At 40.2% G+C, this 19,468-nt stretch overlaps 1 protein-coding gene across 23 annotated transcripts in view; it reads left to right on the top strand.

Moving 5' to 3' along the window:
- The window catches only part of Nrxn3 (neurexin 3), a 1,572,781-nt gene that overhangs the window by 767,001 nt on the left and 786,312 nt on the right, over positions 1 to 19,468 (top strand). For 14 of the 23 annotated variants that reach the window (XM_026780462.1, XM_026780453.1, XM_013355697.2 and 11 more), the window contains 4 exons: positions 6,643 to 7,024; positions 8,433 to 8,623; positions 9,428 to 9,601; positions 14,209 to 14,235. In XM_026780462.1, the coding sequence (XP_026636263.1) occupies positions 6,643 to 7,024; positions 8,433 to 8,623; positions 9,428 to 9,601; positions 14,209 to 14,235 (774 nt within the window). The remainder of the gene's footprint in view (positions 1 to 6,642; positions 7,025 to 8,432; positions 8,624 to 9,427; positions 9,602 to 14,208; positions 14,236 to 19,468) is intronic. The other 9 variants (XM_026780458.1, XM_026780474.1, XM_026780478.1 and 6 more) reach the window with 1 other exon arrangement.

The following is a 19,468-nucleotide window of genomic DNA, read 5'->3' on the forward strand; positions in this document are numbered from 1 at the left end:
CATAAAAAAGAATATGTTTTAACATTCCCGTGTAGGTGAGTAGGAATATAATTGTCAATCAGTTGAGAAAGCAACCAATTGGGGTGGGGAAATTAAGAGTGGCTAATGAAGGTAGACTCTCTCAGAATTTGATGGATCATTTTAATTAGTCTAGTTCATTGCCAGCCAAGTATCCAAGCACACAGTGCACCGAACTCACATCCTAGAAGAAAATTAAACTCGATTCTGCACAGGGCAGTTCCATGGGACTCTGGTGTTATGTGATCTAACCTGGACATTAACTCCCTGCAGGACCTTTGGGAAGCCACTCACTATTCCTAACCCTTGTCTAATTCAGTCTGTAACCTCAGCTGTAGCCGCCGGTGCCTTCTTCGAAGAGCGGGACAGAAGCCTTGGCTTTAAAACAGTCAGTGCCACGAAACTGTTTTATGCTTTTTGGATAAATATACAGAATCTCCCTTTCTTCATTTCTCCATTTTTAAACTTGAACTTTTGTGATTTTTTAGGGCCCTTTCCATCATAAATGTTCTGTAACAGTGGGTCCAAAAATTTAATTTTAATTTATGAGCCCAAGCTTCACTACTTCTATACTTCTAGAATCTTTAATTGTAGAGTGTGTGTGTGGGGAGTGGGTGGAGAGAGAGAGAGAGAGAGAGAGAGAGAGAGAGAGAGAGAGAGAGAGAATCTAGACAGAAGAAAAACACACACCATATATCCATCCAGCTTTAGATGCGGTGCTAGCTGTTTTATGATTATCTGCTCCTTTAATCTTCAATAATTCAACATACTCCTTCAAAATAAATGTCCCTATTGTCATTTTACTGAAGAGGAATGGGGAAGCTAGAGCTGTGTAAGTAAGCTTCAAATCCACGTCTGTGTGATCCCAAAGAAGGAAGCAGTTCGCTGCCCTTCACAATCCATCAAAAGAAAATGATTTCTCTTCCAGCACAGGCAAAGCATAATGAATGGCTAGGGTGAGGTGGGGAATACATCTCAGGATGCCGACCCCGGCACTCTGTCTCTTTCCTCTCAGAGCTACACCAATTATCAAAGATACAGCTCAGTCATTGGAAGGACTTTCTGACCTATGGGACCTCAGGGTAACTTAATGGTATGAAGTAAATATAGAAAATGAGATGAAAATGACTTTGTTGTTTAGAAGCAATTTTCGATTTGCATTAATTATTCAAGCTGTCCCCATGAACTGTGAGATCAGACAGTAGCCTGCAAATGCTGTGCTTGCAAGCAGCACTAATTCCTCTGGATTTGGCTGGTTAAATCCCAGGATACAGTTTACAGCGTGTTATATATAGCTACCATTAGGTGGCACTCTCACCCCGATCTCACTCAGCAGTGAGTTCCTTTCATTTTCCTTGAAAACCACAAAACACAGGCCCTGAGAATTGCAGAACTTAGGGTACAGTAATCCCTTGCCTTGATCATTGTTCTTCTATAGAACCTTTGGAATAAAGGCAATTATGTACTGTGCTTTCTATTAGCGCTAACAATTAGAGCGTGGGGCTAAGCCTTGGCATGTCCAAGCCATCTAGTAATTTTATTTGAAATTAATGAATTCTTTCGCTTTCAGCCATACCCCCTACTTCAGTGCTGCTGGAAGACAGCAGCTGAAAAGTAGAAAGGAATCTGGGAGTGGAAAAGAGTTTGTTTGTTTGGTGTTTTTATTGTTGATTTTTTTTTTTTAGACAGTGAAACGAGGCTTGGGGATATAATTTTAATTTAGAGAATTCATAAAATCAGGCAGTGACTCTAAAATATACACGGTTCTAAGTGGTGTCATATTGGCTTACTCAGTAATCCTTTTCATACTGTTTCAGGTCCTCCAGTGTGCCAAATTTCTAACTAGGCTATACAAATGACATATAGAATAGGCCAGGCTCGTTTGTCACCAAAGGCCAAGAAAGAAAAAGTCTCCAGGCTGGTGTTCTCCATTTTTTTTATCATACAATTGTATTCTTGGAAGAGCACTAAGTTCGGTAGACAGTTAATAAGGCTTGATTGATTGATCGGGTTAGATTTCTATTATTAAGGACAAATTAAAAGAACGCTTGACTTCGTTTGTGTTTCTCAGAAGAGCGAGCTAATGTGCTCAGACAGTACACTTGGCCCAGGACTTCTTGCTCCGGCCCAAATTGACTTCTCTCTCACCCACCTACAGTCTGAATAAAAAGGTCCTTTCTCAAAATCTCCCAACAACAATTTATTACTCGTGTTAATAAAAAGTTGATAGGGTGTGAATAGGAAATGTTGGGTCACAAAGTGAAGTTCTTTATTCAAGGCTCATTAGGAGGTTTTGAATAGCTAGTGCCCATTGCTCATCACCAATAACTGAATATATACTAATTGCCTAATATATTTGGCTTCGGAATTATTTTTAGAATAAGGCCTTTTTATGGAACACATTTTTCAAAAGTGCTGAGAACATGGAGGAAAGTGTCAGGATCCCGTGGGGCTGGAGAATCGTGACGAAAATGTGAAGTCCCTAACTGAGACTTTATAGACCTCCCTTTTCTGAGCTACTCTTAAATGTCTGGAAGTCATAGAGGACCGAGTGCCTTCTTCCAACATTTCCCAATGTTATTATTAATATCATCATCATCATCATCATCATCATCATCATTTATTACCATTGTTATTTGTTTAAACTCGTACTGTTGGCCAGGAATTATATGAAAAGAAAAATGGCCATCCAAATTCTTCCCTTCAAGTTAATGTCTTAAGTCTGAGCCCACTGCATGTTCCCCCACCATATCACTGAAACTTGCTGAACTCAGCCTCCCTTGTAGGCCATGAGATACCCAGAGGCACTAGATTGTCCCATTTGTAACAAGAACTTCTGTGTAAAATAAATGAACAATGATTAAAACATTCAAAAAAGGAAAAGAATAATAACTAGTAGCCCGTGGTTATGGTCCTAGAAACTTTCTAGAATTTTGTGCTGATGCCCTTAATCCTGACCAAGGCATACTCATTTCACAAATGGGAAATGGAAGAGTAAAAACGTTAAGAACCTTGCCTAAGGCAACCAAGTGAAGAATCTGTGACTCTAGAGTTCAAATCTGAGGAAGATATCCCCAGAGCCTATATACTCATCCTCTGTGTGCTCTGTGGTCATGGGAAATTGCAGATCTGGCCAGAGTTTTCCTGGGGTTCCTATTTGTCTTCATTCTGAGAGGTACTACGCGACTGGCTTGTCACCTGCTGATGAACTATGGAAGTGACTAAGGACTAAGCCATAAGGCTTTCTTAGGAAAGATGGCCAATCATCCTGAGTTAGGTGAAATGGCATCTGGTACCCAGTAAAAGACTGGACTCTATTACAGTTACTACACAGCAGTGGTAGCAGATCAAGTCCATCCACTGCTTTTTATGGGCAAGGATAAGGAAAATGCATCAAAATTTTATTCAAAAACATTAGAATATACATATAAAGAAGCGGTCTGTGTGCTATGCACATCTAGATTCGGTTTGAAGGTCTGCCATACCAACCTGTTGGGACCTTAACCAAACTGCTTCACCCCAGAACACTAAGTGCCCTTACCTCTAAGGAGACATAATGCTGCCATCAATAACTTAATGCTTATTGTGACACATGTCACAGTCGGAAGCTTAGCACAAGACCTTGCATATAGAGATAGTTAGTCCTCATGTCTCTTTATTATCTTCCACTCAAGCCTTTTATTTTTCTTTCCTCTGGAATTCTAGAGCAGCCATTCTGAGGTATGCATATACCTATTGTCATGTGAGAAAATGTTTGGTCTACACCCAAAGTTCAGAAGGTGTTGTCTTCTGCAGGTTTCTCAGTTCCTTGTATGGATTAGACCACACATGGACTTGTTTTGTCATATTTGACTAGTTTGGTGGAAGTTTCAAATGTCAAGCAAAGTCTTCTAAAATTTTTGTCAGATGTAATAACATAGGGTATTTTGGGTGTGTGTGGTTGGCTTGGTTTTAGTCTGTGTAACAGGTAGGTGAATTTCTTTAATGAATAACAGAACCATTTATTTTTTTCTGATTTGTGGACCTACATTGCTAGATCCCCCACTGTCCTAGACTTGTAGTAGATCTTTTCCCTGAGTCATTTTAAATCCTCAGTCAATCTCTGGCTCTGGGCTAAGCTCTTGAGTTCCCTTGTTTATTTCTTTTTCCCTTCCTTCTTTACATTCCTCTTTCCTTCCTTCCTTCCTTCCTTCCTTCCTTCCTTCCTTCCTTCCTTCCTTCCTTCCCTCATTCCCTCCTTTGTTCCTTTCTTCTTTCTTGTTTATTTTATTTTGAGACAGGGTTTGCTTGTGTAGCCTTGACTGTCCTGGAACTCGTTCTTTTGACCAGATTGGTCTCAAACTCACAGAGATCCACTTTTCTCTGCCTTCCAAGTTCTGGGATTAAAGGCGTGCGCCGCCACCACCATCCAGCCCCTTGCTCTTTTCTTGTCCTACTTATCCTTTTACTCTGCCTCTTTAAAAAAAAATTCTCATCCAATACCCTATGTACTTTTATTCTGCTTTATAAAACTGGTAATTTTCTTGGTAGGTAGACTTTTCTCAGTCCTCAGTCCTGAAGATAAAATTTTGTAGAAATCTCTCAGCTGAATTTAAAATTGCCTCTCTGATTCCTTTGGGAACTCTTTGGATCGCATGGGGTTGCCTTTGCTTTTAAGGGTTTCACTCTGAAGTTTCTGTGTGGAAGGGTGTGAGTGAGGACACAAATAGTAACATCACCACCCTGCAGTTCCTCTGACTCCATGCAGGTTGCCTGTGGTCCCTTTCCGGACACTTTCTATACTAGTCTTCACACCTGTTATGAAGAGATAGGGCCAAGTGGAGTTGGGTGCTTTGTCAATCGCTTCACTGTTTTAAAAACGTGAGAATTTTAGGTTATGTTCATTTCATGACTAGTACAATTGTCTATATTAAGTAACTTCATGTCCTAATTCCTTTTCCTAGTCATTCAATTGTTAACAAATTTATGTCGCATTTTGATTTTTGCTCTAACTACAACTTATGTATTTAATGAACATCATTATTTTATTTTTGCTTACATTAAGCAATAATTTGACACCCATTGTCAAAACACCATGAAGAGGCTCATCAAATGTAAGCCCTGATTTCTGTGCTCATTTGCAAATCTTTGAATCACTTCTGAGCTTGTGTCTGAGGAAGTAGTATCTATATTTAAAATTCAAGGAGATGAATAAATCTTTCAGACACGGTTGGATCTCTTAGACTCCAGCTAAGTTATCCAAGAAGACAAATGCCCACCCTTCCTCTTTGATACTCAAATTCTGGACCAGTAGGGAGTGAAAGAAAAGTAAGACGGATAGACATCAAATGTCATTTATCAGTGAGACATCTGATAGTAAAACAACAGATTAATTTGACTGAGCCAAATTAAGGAGAAGGTCACTTTGTCTGATAGAACTGATGACTCTCGTGGGGTCCCTGCCATGTTGTCTGTGGGAGAAGCAAATCTCCTCATAAGACTCTTACCCCCAAAAACAGTTTGTCTCAGCAACTATCTCTTGAACCTTTGTTTTTGCTTTTATGTTTTTAGTTTTGAAATTAAAACATAATTATAACATGTCTCTCTTGCTTTCCTCTCTCTAAGCTCTCCCATTTACCTTCCCTGATCTCCTTCAAATTCATAGTCTCTTTTTCATTAAAAAATATATGTATATATTCCCTAAAAATGACCGATCAATTGGTAACTTTGGAATTTTCTAGAAAGGCCTGTTTTCAGGTCTCACCTTGGAGTGATGTACTGTGAGTTTGGGTCTCAGTTTTTCCGATTATTGGACATAGACAAACTTTCCAACTTTCTAGCTTTCAAAGATCATGGTTTTACTCTTTAGATCAAAGTCTATGGTTATGTGACTAGAGATGAATTCTGTAGCCCCACCTGATTATGATCAACTTTATCCCGTCTGCAGGATTCAAGTACAAGCTATTGCTTCGGAAGGCGACAGTATTAGTTTTAGGAAACCACAATTAGTTGCTTTATACGTACCAAGTAATGACTTATTATGAGAAATTGTTGGTCAGGGAAAAAAATAACTTCTTATGATTTGATTTAAGGTTTCTTCCTTTCCTCCTTTCTTTCTTTCTTTCTTTCTTTCTTTCTTTCTTTCTTTCTTTCTTTCTTTCTTTCTTTCTTTCTTCCTTTCTTTCTTTCTTTTTTCCAGACACAGGTATTCTCTGTATAGTTCTGGGTGTTCTGGAAACTCGCTCTGTTCACCAGGCTGGCCTCAAACTCCTGTAAACTATGACTGTGAAGAAAACTGTCCATTTTACTCCCTGATCCCTGCCTCTGCTTCCTGAGTTGTTTCTTGAATGAAGACGATGAATAGTGATGCCCTTTCACTTGGGTTCTCTGTTTGCTCACGGTTTTCTTTCTGAGACGGCATTCTCAGCAGCTGACTGAAGTCACGTGTCAAAAGAGTAACTTTGGTTGAGCTACTACTTCACTTCCTAACTGAGCTCAGACCAGGTGCTACAAACTCTCACTAGTATTGTGTTTTCTGGGACAGAACTCAGAAACTTGGAAACACGTTCCTTCTGTAAGATAGAAGAAGGTGGCTGCGAGAAAACAGTAATTTTCCCCATTCCTACCTCATTTCTGATTATACAGGTACGATGGTGGGAGACCACACCCGCCTGGAGTTCCACAATATTGAGACTGGTATCATGACGGAGAAGCGTTATATCTCTGTGGTCCCTTCCAGTTTCATTGGCCATCTTCAGAGCCTCATGTTCAATGGCTTGCTCTACATAGATTTATGCAAGAATGGGGACATTGACTACTGTGAACTGAAGGCTCGGTTTGGGCTGAGGAACATCATCGCTGACCCTGTGACTTTCAAGACCAAGAGCAGCTACTTGACCCTTGCCACCCTCCAGGCCTATACCTCCATGCACCTCTTTTTCCAGTTCAAGACCACGTCAGCTGACGGCTTCATTCTTTTCAATAGTGGCGATGGCAATGATTTCATTGCAGTTGAGCTGGTCAAGGGGTAAGTAGGAGAAATCACTTAGTTGATGCTGGCAATGTTAATGATGGCTGTGAAGAAAAGTGTCCATTTTACTCCCTAACCCCTGCCCTCGCTAGTACCCTCCTTGGTAATAAAGACCCACACAATGACTAGGGCTGGAAAGGACAGGGACTCAGGATTATTTAATGAAATTCTACTAAGTTGATGTCATAGATCTTTTAACTATGAATTGCTGTCCTTTGATGCTATTGTAAGGTAAGCTTATTTATGTCTTACCATATTTACCATAGTTTTATGGCTATGGTGTGTATTATACAGGTCTGTGATGTATTGCTAATTGTAGTCAGCAGATGCGTAGTAAGAAATGAAACCTAGTTATTTATTTTACAACTCTACTAATAGCATTACAATTTTTATTTTAAGGGGAAAGCATTGATACAATCCTCCAGTACCCAAAACCATGAAATGGAGTTTCCTGAATTTAGGAACATTGCAGAGGTTGACATTATAATATTTAAACCTCTCTTTGTCCCACCTATTCTGCTTTAATATATTGGAAAACAGTAGTGACATAAGAACAAAGACAGAACTGGGGATGTAGCTTCCCTGAGTGCTTGTCTACCACGCACAAGGTCCTGGGTTCAATCCCAGCGCAGCATGCATTGGGTAGGTGTGATGGCACACACCTGTAAAACAGCTGTGTTGTGATAGAGACAAGAGGATCTTGTCTCTGTGAGGTGGCATTCTCACCAGCTGACTGGGGTCATGAGTTAGGTGAATAACTTGGATTAATTTTTTACTTCACTTCCTGACTGAGGTCAGAGCAGGTGTGTGCTATAAACTATCGTGAATCTTAGCCCGTTTTAGCTAGATAGCAAATTTGAGGTCAACCTGAGCTTTATTTGAGGTCAACCTGGACTACACAGATCTTGCCTCAAACAAATAAACAAACAAATAAACAAATACGCTACTCAATCTTGATTGACTTTTGTTATTATTGTTCTATTGTGTTTTGTAGGGTGTCTAAATGTACCACTTCTTATATCTAGATATTGCTATGAAGGATTAAAGAAGTAGACTTTTGGGCTATGTGTGGGTACATGCTTATAATTCCACAATATTTGAGAGGAAGATTGTGAGCTCCAGGCCAACCTACACTATATTGTGAAGTCTTGACTTAAAAAAAAATACAAAAAGTGAAAGAAGACTCTATCAGTCTATGAATATGGAATTGAAATGAAGTATGATCTAATAGTTATTGAGAATTCTTTTCAGTGTATTTAATTGCTATGTTAGGCCAGGTCTGTACTTGAGATTTGAAACCCCTTGTTTTTGATGTGTGTGTGTGTGTGTGTGTGTGTGTGTGTGATTGCTACTTAACTACTTCATGGTACCTGAAGTGATTGTGTGCTTTTTTTGTTTTTCGTAGGTACATACACTATGTGTTTGATCTTGGCAATGGTCCCAATGTGATCAAAGGCAACAGTGACCGCCCCCTGAATGACAACCAGTGGCACAATGTTGTTATCACTCGGGACAACAGCAATACCCACAGCCTGAAAGTCGACACCAAGGTAGTCACTCAGGTCATCAATGGTGCCAAAAATCTGGATTTGAAAGGTAATTCTCCTACAGAAGTTTTTATTTTATATCCCATCTCTCAACAGAAAAGTTGCTTCCATGGGAAAGCTCCAGGTTAGGGGTTCCAACCATATATTTTTGTACCACGCATTTTGCATAGGAAAAGTGTTGATTTATACCATAAAGCTACTTATCCATGCCTCAAAATGTTTCATGATCTCTGATAATATTAGGAATGTGCTTTGGGGTCTAAAAGATGAGGTGATAAGTCAAGGCTATGTCAAAATGTAGGAGAGTCCCTAATAGAGAAGACAAAGATCTAGATGCAGCTATGTCTTTTCTTCCTGGATGACATTGGTAACAATGTCTCAGTTGTACTTAATACTGTGTATACACACACACACACACACACACACACACACACAAACACACACATGGAGGATAGTTGGTCATTATTCTCATTATGGGTTGTTAGACCCTTGATTGAATATCTGTAAAACTTTGAACATATTATTTCTAACAAACACAAAAACTACTAAATATATGGTTGTTCAGTTGAAAATGTGGTTAATCTTTACTTCTTGTAATTATAAATCTTCATACAGTTGATATGGTAATTCAGACTCTGAGGCGTGGAACACAAAATGAGTGACCAATCAATATATTTGGGTTAATAGTTTAGAAAGTCTTGCAGTTATTCCTATTTTAGTTGATCCCTCCACCCCACTGTTGTGTTATCATCATCGAAGGAAGAAATGGTCTAAGGTGTTGAGCCTTAATGGACATGGCTGCTACATCTTTTCTCTACTCGGTGTCTTTTACTTTGTGCATTTTTTTTTCTAGGTGATCTCTACATGGCTGGCTTAGCTCAAGGCATGTACAGCAACCTTCCGAAGCTTGTGGCCTCCCGGGATGGATTTCAGGGCTGTCTGGCCTCTGTAGACTTGAATGGGCGCCTGCCTGATCTTATCAATGATGCTCTCCACAAGAGCGGGCAGATCGAGCGAGGCTGTGAAGGTAGAACCTCTCTTCTTCCGAATGCACAGTCTTGTCACAAGCATCCAGCCTCCTTGCTGCTCTGCCAGTGCCTCCTTCCTCAGTTTACTCATCCTTTGTCATTCTCAGTCACCACCCAACAGTGCATCCTAATCGCTGTCTTCTTGTCACTTGTTGAGTATGCCAGACATGTGCCATGAACTCTAAGAAGGTTTGCTGGCAGATGTCCTTCCAGGATTATATACTCGGCAGTGAAGTCCCTTCGCTGTCATGGGCATCAGGCTTCTCCCAATTTGTGCCTTTATTTTCAGAATGGCTGAAAGGGTACTGGAGATATATTTTAATAATGGCAAAAGACAAAGAGTCCAGATTGGTGTCACGATTTACAAAACTGCTTCCTATTTTGGCCAATAGTAGCTGGAATCTTCATGAAAATCCATTGGGAGACAGAGAAATGATGTCAGAACGTCATGAGGATGGAAGGAAACGTTTATTGAGTACTTACTGGATCAGGCTCTGCTTGTCAGTCTCCAGTGTGCTGTAGAGGTACAGCCTCACTTCCCAAGTTAGGAAGACCTGGATTAAGGTCCAGCTGCCATTTGGTAATTAACTTAAATGCCTAGATCTATCTTCTCTTTCTTTGTGAAATGGAATGAAAGTAGGCACATTCAAAAGTAATTGGCAAAATCAGAAACTAACAAAATGCCTGATATCTAGTGGGTACTGGATAAACGTGGGATTATTGTTCCTGAATATTATCTCATGCGAGACACATAATAGCACTGCATGTCTACCCACGCTGCACAACAAACCATGTTCAGCCTTGTTTCTGTAGACACTGAAAAGAACAAATCTTTCCAGAGCGGTTGATGACTGTAAGAACAACTTATCTCCAGCCAGTAGAGGGCAGCAGTGAACACATTCTGGGTTTACTCCTGCCTTCAGTTGGCCAGAGAAGAGACTGCATGCAGGTCATCCACATGCAAAGGAGTCTTTGCGTTCTTTCCTCTGGCTGAGCCTGATGGTCCTTTGTGCAATGTGTTGTGTTTTCTTGCATCCATTTTTCATTTCCCATGTCAAAACTGTTCGTTTATTTTCTGTGTTCAAGTTCATGAACACTACTTTTAAAGCAGCTTCCATTTGAGTAAACTCATTCCCTTAAAGCAGAATTTTGCAAGTGCTTCTCAGGCTAACTTGTGCTAAAAAAGATGTTTCCCTTTGCTGGAGTCGGTGGTCTGTGTTGGACTAGTATCATGAGGGTGACCCCTATGATCATTTTTCCTTTAACCAAGAATACATTTTTAATTCTGATGGCCATAAATATGGTGTGTGTGTGTGTGTCTATGTGTGTGATGGGCAAGAGGTTAGGAATCAAAGGCACTTGAAGTAGCCATTTTGTGTTTTCCTGAAAATGCTGCCCAATTTCATTCAACTCAAAAATTTTTTTTGGACTTACTGGTCTATTCAGAGTTCTTCAGATGCTAAGGGTGATGTAAGGGTGAATGAAGTATTTGATATTACATTAAGCATCTTACTTTCGAAGGTTCAGGATGACAGTAGCTGAACTTCTTCTAGAAGGTACCAGAGCAAGTTAAATTAAAGTCTGAAATCACATACTCAAAAGCACAAGACAGGGCTAGAGAGATGGCTAAGCAGTTAAAAGCTATCCTGCTCATTCACAGGATACAGATCCCATTCCTAGCACCCAGGGAAGGTGACTCACCACCACCTGTTACCCTTGGTCCTAGGATCCAAAATTTTTTTATTGAATCACAGGCACTGCATTCATATGCATGCACACACATGTACACACACACAACTGAAAATAAAATCATTTCTTAAAAAAAACACACAAGGCGCTACTTAAATAGCATTTTAAAAATCATGTCTTATGCTATTCAGGTTGAAAAGTTAAGAAGAATCTATTGTATGATCCAATAGAAAGGTAGTATAAGGGGCAGGGGAGCTCTGTCAGCAGGTAAAGGACACAGTGTGCAAGCATGAAGAGCAGAGCTCAGGTCCTTGGCACCCACATAAATGCTGGGTACCTAGGGCAGCTCGTCCACAATCTCAGAGCACAGGAGGTAGAGATGGGATCGCGGGAGCAAGCTGACTAGGTACTTTAGCTGCGTCAGCAAGCTCTGGGTCCGGGGGAGAGACTGCTGCAATACACAAGGCACACGGTCATTGGAGGGGATTACTGACGTCACTTCCTGGCCCGTGTGCATGTGTTTGCATACACGCAGCCCATGTACACGTACTCATACCACACACATGCAAGAAAAATAAAAAGAAAGAAATGTAGCGTAAGTCAGACATGCAATTGAAATTTTCCAGTGGTTAGATTGTAAAATGGGTAAAGTGACAGGAAATTAGTTTACATTTTATATTTTATCTTAGTTAACCCAATATAGCCCACATATTAGCAATTCAGTCTGTGTAACAAAGTGGCTAATAGGTATTTTATATCCTTTTGATTACAGTAAATCTTCAGAAGCTTGTGTACTTTTTATTTGTAGCAGCACCTAAGTTCACAAAAGGCACTTTTGAAGCTCTCTTGCTACGTGTGTTTCTGGTTGCTGTATCGGAAGCACAGATCTATAGACCATGAAACTTGGAGTGATGAGGAAAGGAAGCTGTAGGACTGGGATAAAAAGAGGCTGAAATTAGCGGTTACAAAATGTAAAGAGAGAAGCATGGAGGCTTGAGCCCTCCTCAGGAGAACTTTAGGGGAAAAAGTGAGCGCGGAAGCAGGAGAAAATTGCCCATCCCATTGGGAGAAATGTCCCCAGGCTGCCCTGCAGCCCAGTACCCGCTTCCGTGTTTCACCGCATGCATTACGGTGGCCTCCAGCCTTGCTCTAAGTACCATGATTGTTCAAAGCCGGATGCTGAGACTTGATGGCTCTCCCATCCATCCATGGCAAAGCCCGTGGGTCTAATCACATGCACTCTATTGCCATGGAGATAATTATGATGGTTGCCCACCAAGCATTAAGACTTCCCTATTGGGTGGGTTGAAGTGGAGGATGAGTACCAAGGGAGGGAGGAAGGTCCTTGTTTATTGTACACAAATTACTTAGATAATTAGCTTAAGTGGCTAGGAAAAATGGCCAAAAAGTAGGTTAAGGCATAAATTACTATCATTGATAGTTTGCAGCATTGTGAATAAGGCCTCGAAGATCCTGGGAGCCTTTTTAGTTTTTTTCTTTTTTGTTTTTTTTTTTTTTTTTTTTTTGGAAACGACACTGAAAGATAGCAGCAAAGAAAAATGAAGGGCCTGAAACCTTGGAAAAACTACAAAAGATTCCATTGTCATGACTCTTGCACACAGCAAATGACTCCTGAGACTATCTTAGGGGATAAAGTACAGGGGACACATGGGAAAGAGAGCATGTAGTTTGGTGTCATTTTTTTCATAGAGAATAGGGAACTAATTGGGGACGGGATGTCATTATCAAAAGCCTTGACCTGGATCTACTTAAGATGGTGAAAATGTTGTGTTTTTATATATGTAAGTTAAAGCAGACTAAAGTATAACATATGTTCTTGCCAAAGTCAGTGGCATTGCTATTTTAAAATCTTTTAAGATCCCGAAGGAATAAATGCATTATTTTCTACAAAGAATTTATATAAGAAATGAAAAGAGATTTTATTTTAAAATTTAGGAATTTGATATTTTTTATTTTAATTTTTAGGTATTTTTGGGTTTTATTTTTTTAAATGATCTTAAATTAGGCTTTGGTTTTATTTGATTTTTTTAATCTTTAATATCACTGAATTAGAAATTAAGTCTGACTTCTAGCCAAATTCTAGCTCTGACTTTTGACTCCTCATTGGAGGCGAGGATTTTTTTTTTTTTTTGTAATGTCTAAATTAACACTTCACTTGGCTTGCAACAAATCCCTCTTCCCATGTTGTAATCAGCTTAGCTGTAGAGGCTAAGGTATGTTGAGCAGATGTGCTGTTCCACAGTTGTAGAAGGTAAACATCTGGGAGAAAACACCACGTGCTTCCTTCTGGAACTAGCATGAATCAATAAAAAAGGACTTGCATTTGGTGCCTTTTTTGCCCACAAACATTTGGTTATATTCCTACAAATTTAACAACTTAAGGACTCTGGTGTTCCTAGTGGGTCACCTGGATAGAAATGCATAACTCTGGTGCCATATTCTTTGGTGGCATCTTCAAGGGAGTAAGGGATTGGGGTAATCAAGAGTCGCCTGTGCTCAACTCCTAAAGGTTCCAAAGTATTTTTGTGGGCTTTGAATGTGCACACGTGTCTTTCAGTCTGGCCACACACTGCCTTTCTCTCTTGGCTGGATGTCTTGGGGTTGGCTGTGTGTGTGTGGGAAGACTCTCCTTGCCCATCGCTTGTGCTTTGTCAAGTTCACCGTTTCCCTGCCCCAGCTCTGCTGACTTGGCTGGAGGAGGCCTGCTGTGCTCTGGTCTGTGCATCCCCTTGTCTGTGCTGTCTCTGGTGACCTTGTAGAGCATTTCCAGTGTCTGTCTGAGTGATGTTGGCTATGCAGATTGCATTCTTTTGTTTCTGTAATGTTATCTTGTTGATTCGACTCTAACTAACCTCTGGTTATTGTTTTCGCTTTTTCTGTTCTTTTGCTAACAAAGTTGCGTTGACCAAAGCTGACCTGCAAGGTAGAGAAGGCTCTTGTACCACTTTGGAGTGAAAGATGCCCTGTGTGACCCTTGGTATTGTTACATTAGAGGGCTTCTAGCTGTCACACCTCTTACAGAGCAGCCATTGTTGGGGAGGGGGCTGAAGCCAGTGTTCTTCCAAAAGGGTGACAAAAATCCAATAAGTACATATGGAAAATGGAAAATAACTGTACAAAGGAAATGACGTGGGTGATAAGAACATTACTCCATTCTGTGTGTGACTGAAAAGATTTGAAGCATTCTATACTACAACTATTTCTCAACAGGATTCATCCTGGAAATCATTAGTGCTTCTCTCAATATTTGTCATGGAGGGCCTGGTTCATTTTCATTTATTCAGCATGGATAGAAGAACTTTGAAAAGGAAGAAAAGGCCACTAGAGTTCTTAATTTATTACTCTCTATGTCAGGAAGGTCATTTTCTAGAGTGGGACAGTTAAGTGCCTGGGCCTTATGAATGGCCATATCATTTTTTTCTCAACTCATTTTAAAGAAGTATTTTAGTCATGTGGGGGATAATGCATGTCTTTAAAATACTGCGGAGATTTATATTTCCTATTGGGGATTTTGGTTGAGCACTTTAGTTTCCTATTGTGTGATCTAAGCAGAAAAAGCTCTCTTGGGGGAGAAGGGGATCTGTTGCTTTTATCCTGAATACCCTCCAGAAAGCCAAAAGAAAAGCCTGCCTGGGAGATGCCAGTGAATATCTGCAGGCAGAAGCTGCTGCTTCTGTCATTCAAAGAGACACCTTGCAAAGTCAGTAATGACTTGTCATTCCTGTTGGGTCAGGCTGCTTTGACTCAGAATAGCAAGGGAGGAACAGAGCATTTTAGATGTCTTAAGGCAAGCAGGGCACAAAGTCTCCCATGGCCGCTGCAGAATCTGCAATCAGGCCAAATTGTTAGAAGTAGCGGAGGCAAAGGTAGTTTTAAAAAGTGATATTTTATCTCTGGGATCATTTCCTTTGCTGTGACGTCCTTGTTATATACCAAGTGGGTAGGCACACCAGCTTCTACCTCGTGAGGGACATAACTAATAATGCCTTTTGATTAGATGCAGTTCTTTCCTCTTCATCTCTTCTTAGTAAACGGAAATATGTCCTGGTATATATTACAATTAGTGAATATTAGTGTGTATATTATAATTAGTGAGAAGAAAAGAACATATACTTTGAACTTCAACATGCTTTGCAATACCACTCCGTTTTAAAGCAGATGGCCCTTTTGGGTAATGTTGTTTTAGGCATTATGCTCAATTATCAAAAACAGGGACCATGACATTTTATTCTCCAAGCAGAGGAGCAGAAGGAGGAAGATTTAGCATACAACGTGAGAGAGTCTGAAGTGGCTAAAGCTCCTTTGGACCAGATTTAATAGCTTAAGTGAAAAAGCTCTACATTTGCCTCAATTTTACTGTTCTCCAGTAAACTAACTACATGGATTTTGAATTTCTATACACTAGCTCAGGGTCTTTCTTTAGGGGCTCCATGTGTGGCAGATTATCTTACGGTACCCACCTGGATTAGTTAACTTTTCTCATTACTGATGAAATTCTGGATGAAAGCCACTTCTGGAAGGGGAGTTTAATTCTGTTCACAGTTTAAGGAGTAGTAGGCTTCATCGGGATGGGGAGGTGCATTGGCAGGGCTTTAGGGGGGCTGGTCTTGCATCTCCAGTCAGGAAGCAGAGAACGGACAGGACTTGGAAACAAGTTAAAAAACTTAAACTTGCTCTCAAGAACCCATTTATTCCAGTCATAATCCACTTCCTAAAGATTCTTCAGCTTTCCAAAACAGCCACTAACTCAGGGCCAAGGGTTCAAACACATGCACCTATCGGGGAATATTTCACCTTCCAACACAAAAATTGTGCCAAGGGGGTAAAATGGTTTTTGACACTTACATAAAGGAGGGGTTGATCCCTCTGGGTATTATAAGTTATCAACCAAATATGTTCATATTGGGGGAGAAAACACATCAAAATATTTTAGCATTCCCCTTTATAAAAACACGGTCAGTAATTGAGTTTTGAATTACACCTATGGAACCACAAACTTGCTGTTTTGTAATCCATGTCTCTTGCTTGTCTGAAGAACTGCATTTATAATTATTTTGGATTATCTTATTCTTTTCATGTTTTATGGCATCATAACTGGAGGACACACTCACTTTCAGTTTTAATTTTCTTGCTGTTAATGGATATTACTCATAGGTTGACATATTCAGCGATAAACTGTGGGCATAGAGGGTACAAATTACCACTTAGTGCAAAGGGCAGTAAAAACATAACACAGAAATGAGGCAGTTTGTGATGCGGAGACAGAGGACCTCTGAAGAAGATTTAAGAATGAGCTATGAGAAGTGGCATTTGTAGTCTGGATTAACAATCAATAGTTTGAGTCTTCTTAGTTTGATTAGTGCGTTGCTGGATTGTGTTTTATTTATTTAATTTTTTTAAAACGTTCAAAATTATTGTGCTGCTCGATTTAACAGGAAGAGTTCCAGCTCTTCCTACGTATCACGCATCTAGGACGAAGTGTGGGTTCTGCTGCCTCCGTATCAGAGAAGCCAGGCGATCAGCCAATAATTACATTACAGAATGAAAACTGTTATTTTGGCGTTATACATTGTGTCATGTGAGCATGACGGAAACTGACTAGCCTGTGTGGTTGAGAATTGTCAAGGTGAGTGTTTCGGGATAGTGTCTCAGGCAGAGGCTTAGCAAGCCTCAATAGCAGGTATTTTTCAGGTAGATTTAGAGGAAGCTCATTTGAGGCTGGCCTGGCACAGGGAACTGCAGACAGTTCAGCTGAACTGAAAAGTGCATGCGAAGATGGTTCCGGGGCAGAGAGTGGAGCTCGGATGGCTGGCTAGTGATAGGGTTTGTCCTAAGATGAAGGGGGGAGCTGACATTTGGATCCGGTTTGTGTTATATAAATGTTCCCCTGCCCCTCTTGACAGAGGAGAAATGGATGAAAAGGATAGGAATTGAAGGCAGAGAGCAAAATGAGAAGTGAAGTTCCATATTCCAGAGGGAAGAGACAAGTTCCTGGGCCCTGCTCCTCTACTAGCCAAGGAAAGAAACATTTTACTCGCAGAAGATTCTCTGAGTCTGTAGAATGAGGGGGAAGTCTTTCTCACGTTTGCTCCATTTCTCCCTGCTGTGCTGTCTTTCTAGTTAATAGCAGAGACACATTATGACAAAAGATTACGAAGAAGGACCTCACTGACTATCCCTGATTCACACCAGACTCTAAAGAGCATGCAGGAAGGCTGTGGGTCCTCCGTAGAGTAACGGGGATGCCATTGGGATCAGAGGTTTTGTCTTGATGTCAATGTGTCTTGGATAGCACGATTATTCTTATGGAACATATGGAAGCATATATATCATTTCTTTTGGTTTTCAAGGGGAATATCACAGAAGAAGAAGAGTCTCCCTAAAATCTTAGGTAAGAAAGGACCTGAAAAGTCCTGAAAGAAGCAAGTTTCCTCTGTTGGGAAAAAGGCAGGTGACATAGACTGTGCGGAATAAAGCACAGCGCATCAGTCAGCCGGCCAGTTCAACATGCTCACTTCTCCCCTCTGCTCTCTGTGGCTTTCCTTAATGGCTCTTGTTTTTAGAATTCAATGTTTTCTTTTCTAGAAACGTTAGCTTATGTGAAGATAGTAGGCAGGAAAGGGAGGCATTCAGGATTAATCACATCAGTGACAAGAAACCTTATATGGTGGCTAACTTGTAGAAGGTCAATATTTTGGGGTTTGAATGCCTTAAAAATTTGACATTCTATTTAAGGGATTTTCACTTTTTAAGTTAACTTTTGACACCATATTGCATTTTTTTTTATTTGCTCAGGTGGGTGGGTGGGTGTAGCTGGGTACATGTACCTGGAGTTCAGAGGCAGCATTGGACAGCAAGTTTCCTCCTAACCTCACGTGGGTCTTGGGGAAGAAACCTAGTGTCATCATCCTTGTCCCTTAGTGCCTTTATCCCTCACTGGTCCTCTAGTAAGTCATTTTTAGAAAAAAATTTGACATTTACTTTTAGTTTGCAGGGGACATTTTAATTTTCCAATTTTCTCACACGGAATACAGTTGGTTACTTGCCTCATTTTCTTCAAAGCTAAGGGATGAATCACATTCTCCATTGTATTTTATGTAATGAAATGTAGCCCTTGACTAAAAGGAAATCAAGTTTTCAGAAATAGTTCTCCCCGTGGGAAATAATGGAGAGGGACAGGAATTAAGCGGAGCATCTCATAGTGGCTTTTGTTTTTGCCCCTCAGGCACAGGGGATTGTGTTAAAATGACCCCCTACCTACATATGCTGTAGTTCCGCACCTCTCACCAACCTTGTTCCCTTCTTAAGCAGGAAGAAAAAGCCCAGTTTTACCGATCAGGAGAACGGATGATGTCATGTGTTAAGATGATGTCATGACTTGGTGCCGGGAATGCTACAGACTTTCAAATGATATCCCTGCCTTCACATGATCTACACTGTTATTGCCATTTTAAGCTTTTTATATATTGTTTCCCTTAATCCTCACCACATGAGGTAGAATAAATCATATCTATGCCATAAAGATGTAGAAACTAAGTTTACATAGGCCACATTTATATTACTAGTAATTGCTAAAACTGGATTTTAAAGTTATATTTCTTCTCCTACTATGTTTTAACTTTAATTTTCCATTCCTGGTAGACTCAGTAACTAGATGGCCAGAAAGTATCTCAATGACTTTATGGTAGAGAGTTTTCATATAATATTGTTTTGATTATTTCTGATGCTATTTACCCAATAGTCATTATATTAGATAAGGTTTCTAATTGCTGTGATGAAAAAAACCATGACCAAAAGCCACTTGGGAAGGAAAGGGTTTATTTTGCTTGCTTTTTTTTTCTTCATTCATCATTGAAGGCAGTCATGAGAGGAATTCAAATAGAACAAGAACTTGGATACAAAAGCTAATGCACAGGCCATGGAGGAGTGTTGTATACTGGCTACTGCTCATAGCTTACTCAGTCTGCTTTTTCATAGCACCCAGGGCCACTAGCCCAGGGTGGCACCACCCACAATGGACTGGATGCTCCCATGCCAATCACTAATTAAGGCAATGCCTTAGAGAAATTTTCTCAATCAAGGTTTCCTCCTCTCAGATGACTCTAGTTTGTATCAAGTTGACATAAAACTAGGCAGCACATTTATTAAGTATCTAT

This window comes from Microtus ochrogaster, chromosome 1 (genome assembly GCF_000317375.1).
Source record: "Microtus ochrogaster isolate Prairie Vole_2 chromosome 1, MicOch1.0, whole genome shotgun sequence".
NCBI lineage: Eukaryota > Metazoa > Chordata > Mammalia > Rodentia > Cricetidae > Microtus > Microtus ochrogaster.